This window comes from Oxyura jamaicensis, chromosome 1 (genome assembly GCF_011077185.1).
Source record: "Oxyura jamaicensis isolate SHBP4307 breed ruddy duck chromosome 1, BPBGC_Ojam_1.0, whole genome shotgun sequence".
NCBI lineage: Eukaryota > Metazoa > Chordata > Aves > Anseriformes > Anatidae > Oxyura > Oxyura jamaicensis.
The window spans coordinates 46,922,113-46,937,928 of NC_048893.1; the positions used below are offsets into that span (position 1 = coordinate 46,922,113).

General features: G+C 44.8%; 1 protein-coding gene across 1 annotated transcript; it reads left to right on the forward strand.

Annotated features, from left to right (window-relative positions):
• Positions 1–15,802, forward strand: UBE2N (ubiquitin conjugating enzyme E2 N). Its single transcript, XM_035337240.1, has 4 exons — positions 1–153; positions 13,924–14,170; positions 14,357–14,497; positions 15,118–15,802. Exons 1-4 carry the CDS (start codon positions 124–126, stop codon positions 15,156–15,158), a joined length of 459 nt encoding a protein of 152 aa, XP_035193131.1. The 5' UTR covers positions 1–123; the 3' UTR covers positions 15,159–15,802.
• The last annotated feature ends 14 nt before the right edge of the window (positions 15,803–15,816 follow it).

Here is a 15,816-nt window from a genome sequence, read left to right on the forward strand (position 1 = left end):
GCCTACATTGCCCGGCGTGCCGCGCCGAGGGCGGCGCCAGCGGAAGCGCGGCGCGGGCGGCTTCCGGCTGTGCGCGATCCCCGAGCGGAGGCGAGCCCGCGAGCCTGCTCCCGACGAGACAAGATGGCCGGGCTGCCCCGCAGGATCATCAAGGTACCGCCGCCGCGCCGCCGCCCGCTGCCCGCCGCTCCCCTCCCGGCCCCCTCCGCCTCCCCGCTGCTGCCCCGCGGCGCTCCCGGGGAGAGGCGCCCGGGGGGCACCGGGATGCGCCCCCCACCCCTCCCTCCCTCCTCTTCCTTCCCCTCCCCTCCCTTCCCTTCCCCCCCATGGCGGGGCTCGGTGCGGGGACACCCCGGGGCCCGGCCCCCGTCCCCCGCGGGGCTCGGTCCTGCCCGGGCGGGCGCAGGCCGTGGCGGGCGGCGGGAGCCTGCCCGGGCCCGCGAGCCGGAGGCCTGCGGCTGGGCGCCGGGCTCTGCTGCGGCTCCGCGGCGCTTCCCGCTGGCCTCGGGGGCGATTCCGGCGTGGTTTGAGCGAGGCGGAGTCGCTCGGCGCAGGGACAGGCCCTGCGCTGTGCCCCCAGCCGGCCCTCCCGTGGCTTGGCCCTGCGGCCCCCGTAGGTGTTTGCTGGGCTGAATCCCCCCAGCCCCGCGCTGTCTGCAGCGATGGGGTTTGAAGTCCGCAAATCGTGATGGCTAACTACTTGTAGATAAGTTACCAACTCATTTCATTAAGGTTCATTAGTAGTCGGCGGAAATCGTGGCACCCTGCTTCTTTTCCAAATGAATGAATGCCGCGAATAACTCGCGGTGCTGGGAAGCTCTCCTGGCTGGGCATGCACAGTGGCCAACCTCCATAAAACACCATAACATGGCCCATGGTAAATAAATGATGCAAAAGTAAAGCTGGATTGTTGTTAAAAAGATCAATTTATGTGATAGATGATAGAGGAGGTGAGGTAAAAATAAGCTGGACTTAGCATGTACTGTGTATCAAAGCGGTTAAACTATGACTGCTGCTCAGAAGCGTAAGCGTTCGTAAGTGCGTTGGGTCTGTAAGACACATCTTACAAGAGTGATTTTGGTCATCCAGCTGCCTTGGTGCACGGCATACAATGCTGAACGTATCTCAGGTGCGAGAAAGCACTGTTCCATAATACAGCAGAACCAGGATTCATCGCAGAGATGTGGTGAGAGCTCACTCGTGGAGCTGATGCCCATGTTAGATTTTTCGGTAGCTTTTGACAATTTTCCTGCATGCAGCCAAGAAGCGCACCCACTTGTAAGCTGGTACATACGTTTCCTTCTTGGCACTTTTGTTTTTTTGGCTTCTTTTAGGAAAAAAAACGTAGAGCAATGCTCACAGCTCATTTCCGAGATAGGTGATGGCACAGGGATGCTTTATGTCATCTTTGGGGATGGATGGGTGGACACACACTCGTGCCAACAGAGTCCTAGAAACTCCAGGTTTCCTCCAGAGGGGTCTTCCTTAGACTACACCAGGAGTAATGTCTGTCACAGGGCAGTGTGTACTGTGGGTTGTGCCCCGTGTATGCATTACGGGTTGTCTGCATGCAGTCTACAGCTTTTGAGTCTTGATTGTGTTGGCTGACCAGTTCTGTACCTCCCACGGTGTGCGTGCTTTGGGACATCGGATGTATGTATGGTCTAGGATTTGAATCTGACTAGTCATTGCGGTCCTGAATGCAGAAAGTAGTATTTTGAACTATCACAGTGGCAGAGGTGCAGGCCTAGCAATAAGTCCGCTTGAGTCTTCAGGAGTCTCAAATGAGGGTGGATTTGATGTTTGCTATCCTACTGATCCTGATGTTGGAGTTACATATTGCAATGTTGGTTGCCTTAGATGGAGGGTGGTAAATGAACTTTACTGCTAGTGCGAATTTGAGAGATGAGGAAAGGAAAAGGAAGAGAGAAAGATGGGTCAGAGGATAGAAGAGAGCTACTGAAGGCTAAAAGAGCTGCAGTCACAAGGTGCTCCACCACAAGCCGTTTCTCTCCAGTTCGCAGAGGATCCTGTTAGCAGAAGCCCTTTTCGCCTTGATCCATGTGCAGCCTTCGCGTCCTCACCTGGGGGAGGCGCAGCAGTGGCCAGCTGGGTGTAGGAGCACGTACCCACACCAGCCCGGGATGCAGAGCCCAGGCAGCTGCCTGAGGTGCGCCTGGCGCTCCCGGCGGGGCCGTGCTGCTGGCACACGGCCTGGCTCTCGGGGGGACTGGCGGCCCTGTGCTCTCCTGGGCTGAGCAGAGAGCTCTATTTATATTTGCAGTGCTACCCCACACTCACTGGAAAGGTGACAGTGTAGATGTGGCAAAGCATTTCTTACCGAAGGTGAAGGATTACTCCTGGCTCGCTACATGCCACTTGCTTAGAAATACAGGCTGTGAACAAGGGGGGTGGATGATCTGTAAGCTGGATGATATACTTCAGGAGATGATACAAAACATACTTCACAGGTATGGCTTACAGCGTTAACACATCACAAACGTTGAGCAGAAAATGGTATTAGAGTCCTTGAATATATAACTGGAATTGGAGAAACTTTCCTCTTATGAATAGAGAAGAGGTGTTTTTATTTTCTTCAGTAGCCTAACACTAAGGGTCCTCTTGAGAGTCAGTTTGTGCAGAAAATCTGTTCATCTAAGAAAATGTGGTGTGGTATGCTTACATAGATCTGTGTCTCTGTGGTGGACTGCATGCTGTTTTCCTGCTGCAGAGTATTAAAAGTGACTCTTTGCAGTGTACACAATAAATAAACCCAGAAACTTGTACTTTCAAGCATTTATTACACCAATTATCTCCTGTGTTGCAAAGTCACGTAGCTCCAGTGGAGTAAGGAGTTGAATTGCATCTGATTTTTTTTTTTTTTTTGGCTGACATTCAAGCCACCTCATTTCTGTGTCAAGTGCAGTCAGTGTATCTGAATGGGACGGGCAATGCTGCCTTGTGTCATCTTTTTGAAATGTTTTTTTCTGCTGTTTTCGCTGCTGCAGTGATCTCATCATTCATGCTTTGGTGTCCAGGTCCGTGTTAACTGTGTAACCAGCTGTTAATAACACTTTTGTTAAATCACTGCAGCTGCTCGTATCATGAAACAAAGCAGCTGAAGCAGGACGTGGCGTTTCTTCAAACTTTTTTTTTGGTTAAGGAGTTTATCAGTGCGAAGCTATTGGGCTCTGATTTCCTCCCCTGCACGATAGTGTTATTTTCTGAGATATTCCTTCCTTGCTGTTTAGCATAAGAAGCCATTTCCTCATCGCTGCCAGCGAGCTCCTTCTAGCAGTACTTTTTGAGAATCTGGGTAACGCTTGGACTGCAGTTATAAAACATTACCTTGGAAAGTAAACTTTCTGGGAGGTTTCACGGAGGTTCTGGTGGTGTATGTGGAGACAGGGGCATGCAGAATTCTGGTCTAGAGGTAAGTGTAATCTGCTTTACCTGTGTGTTTTTTTTTTTCTTTAATATAAACCAGGTATTCAGTATGCAACTTCTGAAACTGTCTAGGGGTTCTTAAATTCACTGACATCCTCTTGCCTGGCTAGAAGTTTCTCACTTGATCTTGGAAGCTGTGGACTGCTGTGGCATGAACAGCTTTTCTTCCCGGGAAAATGAAGGTTGCCATTACTTGATTTCTCCGACACTTTGGGGCCTTTCTTTGTTTCTTGGATAAACAATTTAAATTTATGTCCAGTCTTTTCTATTTAATATCTTTCAGTGGTATTTTGAGTCTGGGTGGTGACTTGGTGTAGAAAACAGATCACTTCTGGTCAGTGCGGTTCCTTGGCATTCACCAGAGAAGCTGGATCTTTGGTCTCTGAAAGGTGTTTTGCCCCGTGCATGCTGTTAGGATCTTGTGGAGAACTTAAAATTTGACAGAAGGATGGAAACTTTGAATTTTTCAGAATTTGTTTGAATGTCCAGCAGCTGTAGGAAGGCGATACACTTCATGCTTTGTTACCCCTCAAAGTCCTCGTGCCAGCCTGGGCTGGCTATGGCAGTGCAGGGTTGCTGAGGCAGGAGTGGCAGCCTGGAGGCTGGTGGGATGGATGGATTTTGTGGGGATGGGGGAGGCTGAGAGGGAGACCCAGCCCCAGGGGGAAAGGAAATGATGATGTTTCACCAAGGAGCTGGCCTCAAATGGCAAGTGTGGAGCCTTAATAAAAGGTCTCAAAGAGAACACCAATAACTTTCCATAGCCCTTTCCTTACAGAAGCTAGTGTTAGAAACCAGAGGACAAACTCGGAGGAAAGAAGAGCAAATACTCCAGCTAGAGGCAAAACTTTTGTTTGGAGTACCTTCTTATATAGTAATTGAGCACCTTCGAGATACAAATGTGTAGTAAAATAAACTTTTGGTATTGATGGCAGTGTTTTTCATCACGTTGCACGCAGTTGTTTTCTGATCCATTGAAAGCCAGCAGAAATATATCCTCAGTATTCATTGTGTGTGATAGCACAAAGCAAAAGCGTGGTTTTTGTTGTGTATGACCGGTGGGTTAGCGCTGACAGTGAGCAAGCAAGTGGCAAATTTTGCCATAAATGGCATTTGGACAAAAGCTTGGTATGAATTCTGTGCCTTAATCCTGCTTTGATAGTTGGCCCTATATATTAGTGCAAGGCCTTAATGTGAACTGTAAATATGATGGCAGGAATGGTTTGCACTGTTAACTTACTGAATTTAGTTGTCTTGCTCTACTGTAGCTGCAGATGCACCATAAAAAGATTATCTGGGTGCTAGCACAGATCAAGCCTCGAGGAATGTGCATAGGATCTTGGCTCCACACTTCCAAAATCCCGTAATATGCTGCGGAAAATCTGGGGATGCCGTCGGTGTCGGGGGAGCGCGGTGCTGACCTTGGCAGCGCCCTCCCCGTGTGAGTGCTGGGGGGCAGCAGCCCCAGCAGGCGGGTGGGGTGCCCGCACCCCGGGGTTACGTGGCAAGGCGCAGAGGCGTTCGTGTGCAGGGCAGCTACTGGAAACCACAAGCACAGCCTGCTCTTTACGATGTCTGACCTCTGCGTTAAAGTTTAATGGGCTTTATTGGTAATTCTTCTTTTCCTAAAAGACAGAGAGCGTTTTTAGGAGACTTTCTCCAACGTAGCTGTTTTACAGCGTTGCAATTTTCATCTAAACATTTTGAGATCTGGCAGGCAGCGTGACATTAGCCTGGGTAACAAATTTGTTTTCTTAATTGTAGCTAATGAAATGATGGAGTCTGGGAGAATCTGTGCCACAATGTGATCTGCTGCTAGAAAAAGTTATTAGGTTAAGTCTTTGTGGTTTTCCATGCAGCTTTATCCATGTATGTAGAAGACAATTTTGACTGACAACTTTCTTCACGTCTCCTGCTGCCTTCCCCTTGAGAATCAAAGCGAAAATGTGTGCAGTTTACCTTCTTCTGTGCAAGCCATCAGTTCGTGGTGAAGTGTGATCTTCCTCTTTATCCCACGCTGAAAGAACGTGAAAGAATTGCCATTCAGCAAGTAATTATAACTTGTCCGCGGGCCAGTGTGCTGCTTTGGGTTTAGCCCTGTGCAGCTAAAACCGTTAGTTTCTACTTCATGTCAGAAAATGAATCCAAGCTACTAGCTGTAGCTGGAACATAAAGGTAGTGGTAGCTGGCAAGGGGTTTCTGTGATCAGAATAAAGATAGGAAATAAACGTGTACGGTATGTGCTCCGAACTGAAGTGCTGAAGCTGGTGTTACACTTCTGTGGTTCGTGCAGGCAGCCAGCACGAGGTGGAAAAGCTGCCACCGTGTTAAGTTAGATGAACCAGAAGTTCTCAAGGTGGTTAGCCTGTGGTTCTTGTTGGCCCGCCGTACTGTGTAAACAGCTTTAACCTGGGCTGTGCTGGCACAAAAAAGTATGTGCTGCTGCAGCAAGCTTGGACCGAGGGACTGCTTTGGCTCCGAACTCTGCAGTAAAGGTTATTTCTTAAGCCAAATCAGTTCTGTGATCTCACTTGTTTGACTTTGCTACTGCTGCGGCTGATGAAAGGGCTGCATGTGACTGTACGAATGAGCCCTGCTGCTGAGGGGGTACGGCTTCCCCCTCTGATAGACCCTCGTGTGTTGTGAGGAAAGGAAAAGGTGGACACGCAGTCATAGATGTGAGCTAAGTTGGATAAGGACTAGAGGGCTGAAATAGCAGGGAGAAGGGTTTGACTTAACTGCAAAGTCAACATCTGGAGCAACAAAGAATGAGATAATGGGTTAGCACTGATTTGTAGCCAGAGTGGAGCTTTCGTGTAACATACATTAAAAATCATAGATTTCTGATATTTACTTTTCTTTTGCCTTAGAAGTCTTCCTAGAGAGCTTGACAGGAAATGTTGCATGTTCCCTAGGGAGCAAATATTGACAAGTGACTAATCAGCAAAGAGTTAAACTGAAGGATATATTTTGTTTTTGTCTTTTCCCACATAAATCGGTACGTGTGGTGCCCTCCAAGCGGTAGGTGTCATCTCTGCTACAGCAGAAAGCGGAGCTGGTAGCTTTCATTTTTTTTCTTTTTTTTTTTTTTTTTTTGTCATTGTTCAACTCTAACTTGCAGTGTCATCTGTAGAACTTGAGCTCTCCACCACATCCTCTCTAGAAGTGCGTCTGGATAGGACAGTTCGAGCCTGCTCCGCGGGCTGCAGTATGGGTGTCTGCCCCGTGAGCCACACGGAGGACAACTGCCCCGGTGCCTGGAGCGCTGCCTTGGCCTTGGCGTTTTGGTGGCAGGAGCTTTTACCTGCAGCCCGTGCCAGCTGTTTGTCCCTCGCTCTGCTGGGAGTCGCTGTCCTCTGCTAGGTGGCAGCAGAGTTTGTGCTGTCAGCCAACGATTTTTGGGTTAAAATTGTAGGTAAGAGAGCCCAGCTAACCTCTACAGAATTGATTAAGGTGTGCTGGCGGGATGTGCTTTCTCAGTAGGGCTGAGGGATGGCGATGTCCTGCGAGGGGCAGCAGTAAGCACTGGGAGCTGTAACTTCTGCTGGGGCTGATCTTTTAAAAAGATAATGATCCATCATCTGTGCTCCCTGATCTGCCCTGGATAAATTTGGGGTTGGTTGGACTTGCAGGTAGGGGTGGGCAGTAGCTAAAATGTTTCACTGCCTGAAGAGGATTCAAGAGGGCTTGTGCGTTGCCTTGGGAAAGAAAGTCTCAGGAGAAAGTGTCAGGGCTGTAACCCGTCTTGCTGGGTGGCAGCAAGGGTAAATTACCTGATGGCTGTGTAGGGACTTGTGCTGATGAAAATAGGAGTAATTCCCCCAAGACCTTGCGTGAAGGTGTGGTGCTGCAAATATTTAACAGCTGTGATAGCTACAACGGTTTCTTCTTGGGTAAGAGGCCTTATTGATGTTTTGTGTTCTGGACTTTCAGAGCAATTTTATCACTGCTGTGTTGAACTCTGAGAGGCTCGATGATGTTACGTCTTTACGGTACTGGCACAGAGCTGCTAGGCATATGGATTCCTTCCCTGTGCTGTTGGCACCGTCAGAAATTGCTAGATAACTTGATAGTGAGTAAGAAGATACACAGAGCCCTTGGTGCTTAGGAGCCTATAGATGGGGGAACACTTTAATTTAGCCGTTTGCCATCTGTTGCTGAAATTAGCACTCCTGGTAGTTAAGCCTCTTCCTCTGGGATGAGGAGGAGCCTCTGCATTTCCTTTCAGGCTGTCACCTGCTGGCTTGCACCTCCCTGTACTGCCACCACGGCCAGAGCCAATTCCTGTCCCACCCTTCTGACACCGTGTATTTGCGCCCTCCTCGTGGTCCGTACGGCTCTTTGTTTGCATGGGCATGTGGTGGGACAGCCCACAGACTTCTCTCTCTTGTAATTTTTATTTTTATTTTTCTCCCCTGACTTGGCTACATGCTGTGTTTCAGCACGAGGTCAAGAGACCGCTATGCAGACAAGCGTTGGTGCCCAACAGGCCGAAGTGGGAAGGCCCCACAGCTCTCTTTGTTCCTTCTCCCTGGTGGCCACTCGGTATCAGCTGAAAGCGTTCAGCTTCTGTACGGCGTTTGGATTTCTCTGGGTTCCTCTTGTTGTAATGGACTGGATGAATTTCATTGGGTGATCTAACAGAGCAGAGCAAAGGATGGCAATAAATTGTGTCCAAAGTGTATTCCTCCAACTCAAACATCTCTCTAAAGACTTCTGTGTTTAACTATGTTTAGTTGTGTTTACGGATTAATACGCAGGTTTTTTGTTATCAGTATTAACTGTATGGCAGTGATATCGAATGTGAAATAAGAAAATGGGAGTGATAAGAAGCTGAGCATCAGCCAGATAAATTGCAAAGCAGAGCAAATTTGGTTGAAGACATTGAGTTTGGATTTCTTCACTGAGGTAGTTTGTGCTGACTTTGCAATTTCTTTCTGAAATTCGGGAAGACTTCAGACAGTCATCTTACTTTTTTATTATTTTTTATTTTGTAGATGTTAAGTGCTGATTTTTCCTTTATTACCTATTTCAGCCACCATCCCTCAGTAGGCAACATGAAATTGGCCATGGTTAACTATAGCTAAAGTACAGGGAAAGGAATTGCACTCATTTTTCCAAGCAAAGAATACAGTACTCCATTCTAAAAAGCAATGAAGAAACTTTAAAAACTGTCTAATCCCATGCAACGATTTCTTTTTTTCTCTACTGGAATGGTCTTTCCCAGACAAGTGAAGCTTTAAAGGTTTCAGTTCAGCTGCAGTGGCTCTGTTATGTAAGAAATACGTATCTATTTTTTCAAATGATTGTATACATGAGCCTTCTGATTGTGATTGCCAGTGTGCCATTGTTTGGTGCTGCCATGGGGTTGATAGCAAGTAAGGCTTCTGAAGTACACTACAGAAGCTTTTTGTTTTCCTGAGTTGTAGCATGTAGTGATACTCTTCTTTGTTGTTTTGGCTGAGGTCTTGGCAACTTGAGGCTTTTATAAAGACTGTTGCAAGACTAGAAGGGGTGAAAATAAAGATACGTTCCTAATGGGTTCCTTCTTTGTACTGTGGTATCTCCGTGTGCTTTAAAATTGATTTTCATGCGTGTCTGTATGGAAGCATCTTCTCTCTTGTTCGGTTGGCTTCCTTAAAGAGGGGCTCTGTCATGCTCGGGGTGTGGGTGCAGGAGTATCCTGGTGCTGGTCTGCTTTTCAGGATTTTTTTTCTTCTTCCACTGAAAGCAGGATGATGAAGGCTAATGCTCGAAGAACAAAACACTGAAATCAATATCTTGTTTGTGTGGCTGCTGGAAAAAGTCCCCAGTCCCACCTCCTGCTCTTCTGCTCTCTGCTAGCTATCACGGATCTCTTCTGGGCTGCCTGGTCCTCACAGGTTGCTGCATAAACAGGTTGAGGGTTTTTCCCCCCCTCGGGTACAATTAGTCTTCAGTTTAATGTCTTCATAGAAGAATAGCTGTAGAGAATGTCAGCTCCACCATCTGTCCCACCCGTATCATCTGCCACTCTACTTCAGGCCACCTGTGTTAATAAGCAAAGCTTTACTTTTGCTTGTCAAAACACCTTCAACGCTTCTGCGTTTCTTTTAAGCACTTAATTAAAAATAAGGAAGAAAACTGTGGGGGGGGGCGTAACCAGTTGTGAATGATAGTGTTTTTTTTCTGGAAGCACTGACTGGCACGTATCTTCATTTTCCACTTATTTATTCATTTTCTTTAGTCAATGAAAACTGTGAGATTAACTTGGAATTGGAAGAAGTGGACTAAAATGAAGAGCAAGAAGAGCTCTCATTCTAAAAATGCTGTGGAGTATGAGATAGAAATAACTACTTACGGACAAAGGGGATACTTCCTTAAAGGCTTTAGAGCTCAAAATGTGTCTTAATTCTTTCTGTGAAACTGACTTCAGTATGCCAGAGGAGAGCTGTTAAGAAACACTGTAAAATGCTGTTCTGAAACACTTATTTAGATGGAAATTTGTATTTCTGTGAAGACAAAATGAATCGCTATATTGCGGACATGCTTTTTGTCTTAGCAGCACAACTGTAAAGCCTGGTTTTCTGTGAATTTATCCTTTTGTGCTTCTTTACATGTTAAAATGTGGGTATCCTAGCTCCGTTTTTATCTCTACTGGCACTTTCCTTGGTGGGCAAGAAACAGTCCGTGCTTTGAAGTCAAGTGGTCAAAACCACAAGTCGTATTGGGGTTTTTCCTGACGTGCTCTTCAGTAGCGCAGAGCGTGATTTCTGTCTTAGCCATTGACTTCTTGCAGAGCTTAAAGAACCTAGCTGAAATTGGACGAAGGGTTCAAAAACTATTTTGGGGTGAGAGGGGGAAGTAGCAGGTTGCACAAGAGTCACTTGCTCAGCTAAAAAGGTATTAGAAAGCTGATTGCCCAAAGAGATAGGGAAAGGGAAATATTGAGTACGCTTGAGCTTCCCGATTAAGTTCAAAAACGTAACAAGTTTAAAAGTTTAACTGGAAGTGATTATTTTCTTTTGGTGTTTGAGAGACTGGTTTTTGTTGGGGAACCATCCCCAGGGGAAAGTAACCTAAAATTACAAAATCGGACTACCACGTTAAAGGAAATTAAATGCTTCCTTTTTGTAGATCGAGCCCGCTTTTGTTGACTCTTCTGTGGGTGACTTATGGGTTTGTTTTTGGGGAGGGTGGTTATAACTTAAAAAAAAAATAAAAAAGGCTTAAAGTGGGTTCAAATCAAATGAATTGTACTATCAGCAAGTCTTTAATTGGCTGCCTTACTTTACTGTGTGGAAGTCAGGTCCCTGATTTCACCTTAGAACTGGACCTAGTTAGATGTTTTCATGTCCTTATCTGCAGAGGTTTTAAAACATAACTTTTTGATTCGTTTTCCCCTTTCTACTACTCTTCTATGGTTCCACCCAATATGTATTAAAGATACTATAACTGTTCTCGTAACTGAAGTTCAAAAGTCTTGTTTTCTGTCAGAATTTAGCAGGTGTTTATATATTTAAGTAAAACCGCTTCACGTTCTCTCAATGAATGGCATCATCTCTATTTTTGCATGCTCTAGCAAGCTTGTCTGTGTGTAGAGTTTTTAAAAAGGCCTCTTTTGATGCAGAGATACCTCTCAACTTTTGCATAAAAGAGACGTGGAGTGTGCTCACAGGAGCCACGGCTGTCGTTCTGCCTGCTGCAGAGAAGTGCTGGGCAGGTGGCTGCGTCAGAGCCCGACCGCTAGGAAAGATGAGCGTCAGTCACTTCCCTCGCAGGCTCCTTGCAAGTATTCCTCCTCTTCTCTGTCTGGAAGCAGTTCAAGTTCTGCTGGTAGTGCTGGAGCTCCGTGTGCAGTGCAGGAAGCAAGATGTGCTTGTTCAAAGCACTTTTCCACTCATACTCGTGTTCCACACAGGCTCTGAATAGCTTCAGCACCAGTGTAGCTCTATGGAAAGTACGTGATTTTTTTCATGCTCACCTCTTCTGTGTTATCTTATAGCAGGATAACCGTGTCTGCATCCTGTAGAGGCATGAAGGGCTATCTGAACGTGAGGGCAGGCTGGCGGTGGTATATCTCCTTCACTGCGATGCCATACCTTATCAAAGGAATCATTTTTCTCAGATACGGGCTCTCTCATTGTTTACTGACAAATGGTTTTTAGTGGCGGTTTGTGCAGCTCACAGCCAGACATTGCTCCCCCAGTTCTGCTGGCAGGTAGAAGTGCTGATGCTGCTGCCAGAGAACTGCTGATTCTGGGTTATTTTAAGCCAGGTTTGGCTCGGTGGTATGGTTGCCGTCAGCATGCTGCTGTAGCTGGGGAGGCAGTGGGGAGATCAGAGGGAATGAGGGGGGGGTAGGGACTGCTGAGGTCAGCCCAGCTATTGAAAAGCCTTCATACGTTTAAGGCTTTAATCACCATTTTATATATATATATATATATATATATATAGTATATATACATATAAATGTTTGACAGCCTTGGCTCCATCTGAAATTTAGGCACACCCATTAGAAAGATGCGATTTGCCTATTAGCAAGTCTGGTGGCAAAGTATAGGTGGTAGCAGCTGTGAAGAAGCTGAAAAATTGGGCCTCTTCATAAAGTTTTGTTAATTTCAGGCTGGCTCATTGTAATAGTTTATTTGGCATGAGACACTCTTTCCTCTTCCAAAAGTGTCAATAAGTATATGATCCTTCGTAGGTGGAAATCTGAATTACCGCGTTTACCTGCGGCAGCGCTTTTACTGAAAACATGCTGAAAGAAGTGGAGAATGTTTTATTCCTCTACAGGGATAATCCGTGGTTTCTTACTCGCGGGCTCTCACGTGCTGAACTAAAGCTTTAAGTACTAGTTAGAACTGCTCTTCTACAAAACTACTGTACAGGGAAAAAACCAACAGATCTCAAATTCTGAATGTGTTGTAAGTTCACCTGTATCCTTTAAAATATATTTGCATGAGTGAATGCAGAAAGCTTTGAGCAGAGTGGATACCCTTCAAGTAATGTGTGTAAGTGGCACTGGCAGCTAATCCATGTGCAGATAAGTGGACGGTATGTAGCCACAACAAGGAATCGGACCAGATAAATCTATTTTTTGTGTTTGTACGTAGTGATAACCTCAGTATTATGAGTTGTGGGAACTTGTTGAATTTGAGATGAATAGTTGGATTTTTGTGTTAATTACTGTGGCTTCGCTGCTTTGTACATCGATTATCTTTTGCTAAAATGAGGTGTTATTAACAGCATCAAGACAGCCACTTAAGTGATGTGAGGGTTTATTTTAACAAAATGTGAGTGTTGTAACAGTTCAGTTACATTTGAAGAACTTTAGTAGAGGTATTTTGTGCTGGTTTTAGTGCTATTGTAGACACAGAGTAACTGTGCTATGTAACTAGAGTAATAAATGAATATTACACCTACAAGTTACCATTTTTCCTCAGCAGAAACAGGAGAATTTTTCTTTGTGAAAGTCAACATGGAAAAAGGTGGTGATAAAATTAACTGCACACAGTGAAAACAAGCTGGAGGAAAAGCAGGAAATGGGGCTAAAATTACCTGAGGAAATGAGGTTTCTGCAGAACTTCTCGTCCCTGCCTAATGTCCTTTTGCCAGTTCCAGCTTTTTTTGTGTGTGTGTAACAGTGGAAAAGTGCCTACAAGACTTGTGAAGACTGGCGGCAGAGGAGAGGGAGAGACGTACAGAGCTTAGTCTGTTCAGTGCGTTAGCAGGACGGTCAGAATGTGGGCAGCTCTTGACTATGGCCACACCTTGGTGTCTGGGGTAGGGTTAGCGCTGTAGGCAGAAGAGTTGAGCAACAAAGAGAACAAATCTGTGTAGGAAACCAGCCTTTCCTAAGTCTGCTGCTTACAGAACAGCTTGTCTGTCTCCAGCTGGTTGTTACAGTAACTTGAAATGCCCTTATTTGTAGGCTGAATGTGCTTGAACAAAAGGTGTTTACAGATAGATGTATAAATATATTTAACATCCTTAAAAACATCTTTAATATTGCAGCAGAGCAGTAGTTTCACTTCTTCAAAGCTAGCTCTGATTCCAGTACAAACGTTCATCTCAATAACCCTGTCCACTCATATCTGAGTAAATCTTGAGTACTTTCCTCGTCAAGGTAGAATGGGAAATGTTTTTGGTATCGTCACTGTGGTATTCTTTAAATTGCTTTTATGTATAGTGGGAAAAAATAGCTTGGCAGCAGTTTAATCAGAAGTGAAGAGGTTTGTTTAGGACAGCTTGTTATCCATTACCTGGTGCTGCTGAGGCGTACACTGTTTCATCAGCTGAGGGATCTGAAAGGAGATGTGTACCCGTACACCACATCCTGCTCTTTGACTTGAAGATACTCATTTAATGTGGTAGTTTCAGTGGGTGTAGTCAAATAAGTCATGATAAATACTTGTTTTAAAATAAATACAGCCCGTACAATCCATATTAAGCAGGTTGTCTTTGTTACATTGCCTCTTTTTCTTCTCCTTTTAGGAAACCCAGCGCTTGCTGGCAGAGCCAGTCCCTGGGATAAAAGCAGAACCAGATGAAAGCAACGCACGTTATTTTCACGTGGTCATTGCAGGTCCACAGGATTCCCCCTTTGAGGGTGGGACATTTAAACTTGAACTATTCCTTCCAGAAGAATATCCAATGGCAGCTCCTAAAGTACGTTTCATGACCAAAATTTATCACCCTAATGTAGACAAGCTGGGAAGAATATGTTTAGATATTTTGAAAGGTAAGTGCAACCTTATTTTCTTCCTTTTTATCTTGATAAGTGCAGAACTTGTAGATCAACCCTAAAAAGAGATTTAATTTGTTTACAAGAATACCTAACTTATTTGGGAGAGGAAAACTTGTGTGTGTTTTTTTTATCTGCAGACTGTGAATGTGGTGTTTCATACTGCTATAAATGTCTCTCTAGATAAATGGTCCCCAGCTTTGCAGATTCGTACAGTTCTGCTATCAATCCAGGCTTTGTTAAGCGCTCCCAATCCAGATGATCCACTAGCAAACGATGTAGCTGAGCAATGGAAGACCAATGAAGCCCAAGCCATAGAAACAGGTGACGTATCTGATGCTATTTTTCTAACTTTAGGAAATACGTTGAGCTGATGACTAATTGGTTGGGGTTTTAAATCCCGACCTCCTGTTCTATGCCTGCAGTGCGCAGAAGCAACTATTGCATGCGGTTGTAGTCCGAGTTTCCTCCAAATGCCTGCAGCACTCTATTCAAGAGCGTAAATGCAGTCTACTAGAACACAGATCTGTTTTATCGTGAGCTTTCATGTTCCTAAATTGTAAGGGTGTCTGACTGGCACTCATAGTAAAACAAAAGTGCAGATCTGTATTTTTGTGTAAAGTTTAAGAAACAGGTAATTTAGTTTCCGAAAGTACATCTCTTCCATACCTGCTTCTGTTGCAGGCTGTAATGGATTGAAAGAATTATTACATTAACACCTTTTCACTGTTGGCTTCACTGTAGTCAGACCACTTCAGCAGCTGTCAATTTTTGCGTATTAATATTGGATATTACAGGAGGTCAAAATTGCACCTGAAGCCTCAGAGCTGGTATTTTGTGTACTTGCAGGAGCAGTGTAAAAGTGGTGTTAAATAAAATAATAAATGACTTTAAGAAAACTTGAAAAATACTTTTTTCTTAAACATATACTTTTTTCTTTACAGCCAGAGCATGGACTAGGCTATATGCCATGAATAATATTTAAATGCGCTTTGAACATCAAGTGTGCATCACTTCTCCTGTTCTGCCAAGACCTCTTCCTTTTTTTGTTTGCATTTAATGGACACAGTCTTAGAAACATTACAGAATAAAAGCCCAGACATCTTCAGTCCTTTGGTGATTAAATGCACATTAGCAAATCTGTGTCTTGTCCTAATTCACTATTGTAACGCATGAGCAGAGGCTAGAAGTATCATCTGGATTGTTGTGAAATTGTTTAAAAGCAGCAGCACATCTCTGCTTTTAATCCCATCATGGTTTAAGTATAAGCACTGTGAATGAAGGTAGGCAGGGTTAGCTGCGGGGCTTTTTGTTTTAATTTTGTGGGCTCCTCCTCCCTTTTTATGGTGATGCTAATTGCATTGGTAAAAGCAGCTAACCAGTTATACTTTAGAATATACCCTCTAGCCCAGTCTAACTTAGACGCTGTAGATGGACAAGCTTCATTGTTTGAACAAAAAATGGGAACATTAAACAAACATCCATCACCTTCACTAATAATATTGTGATTCTGCTGTCAAGTGTAGAAAAAAATCCCTCCAAGAAAAAGCTTGTGACCATTTTGTATGGCTTGTCTGGAAAATCTCCTGTAAATCTTATGTTTTAGTAAAATATTTTTTGTTATTCTACTTTGCCTTTGTACA

What these genes read in the sequence shown, in the direction of transcription:
- UBE2N (XM_035337240.1), top strand. Translation starts at nt 124, where the DNA reads ATGGCCGGGCTGCCCCGCAGGATCATCAAG. An exon ending in TGCCCCGCAGGATCATCAAG is followed by an intron (nt 154 to 13,923) that starts GTACCGCCGCCG and finishes TTCTCCTTTTAG; the next exon opens with GAAACCCAGCGCTTGCTGGC. An exon ending in ATGTTTAGATATTTTGAAAG is followed by an intron (nt 14,171 to 14,356) that starts GTAAGTGCAACC and finishes ATGTCTCTCTAG; the next exon opens with ATAAATGGTCCCCAGCTTTG.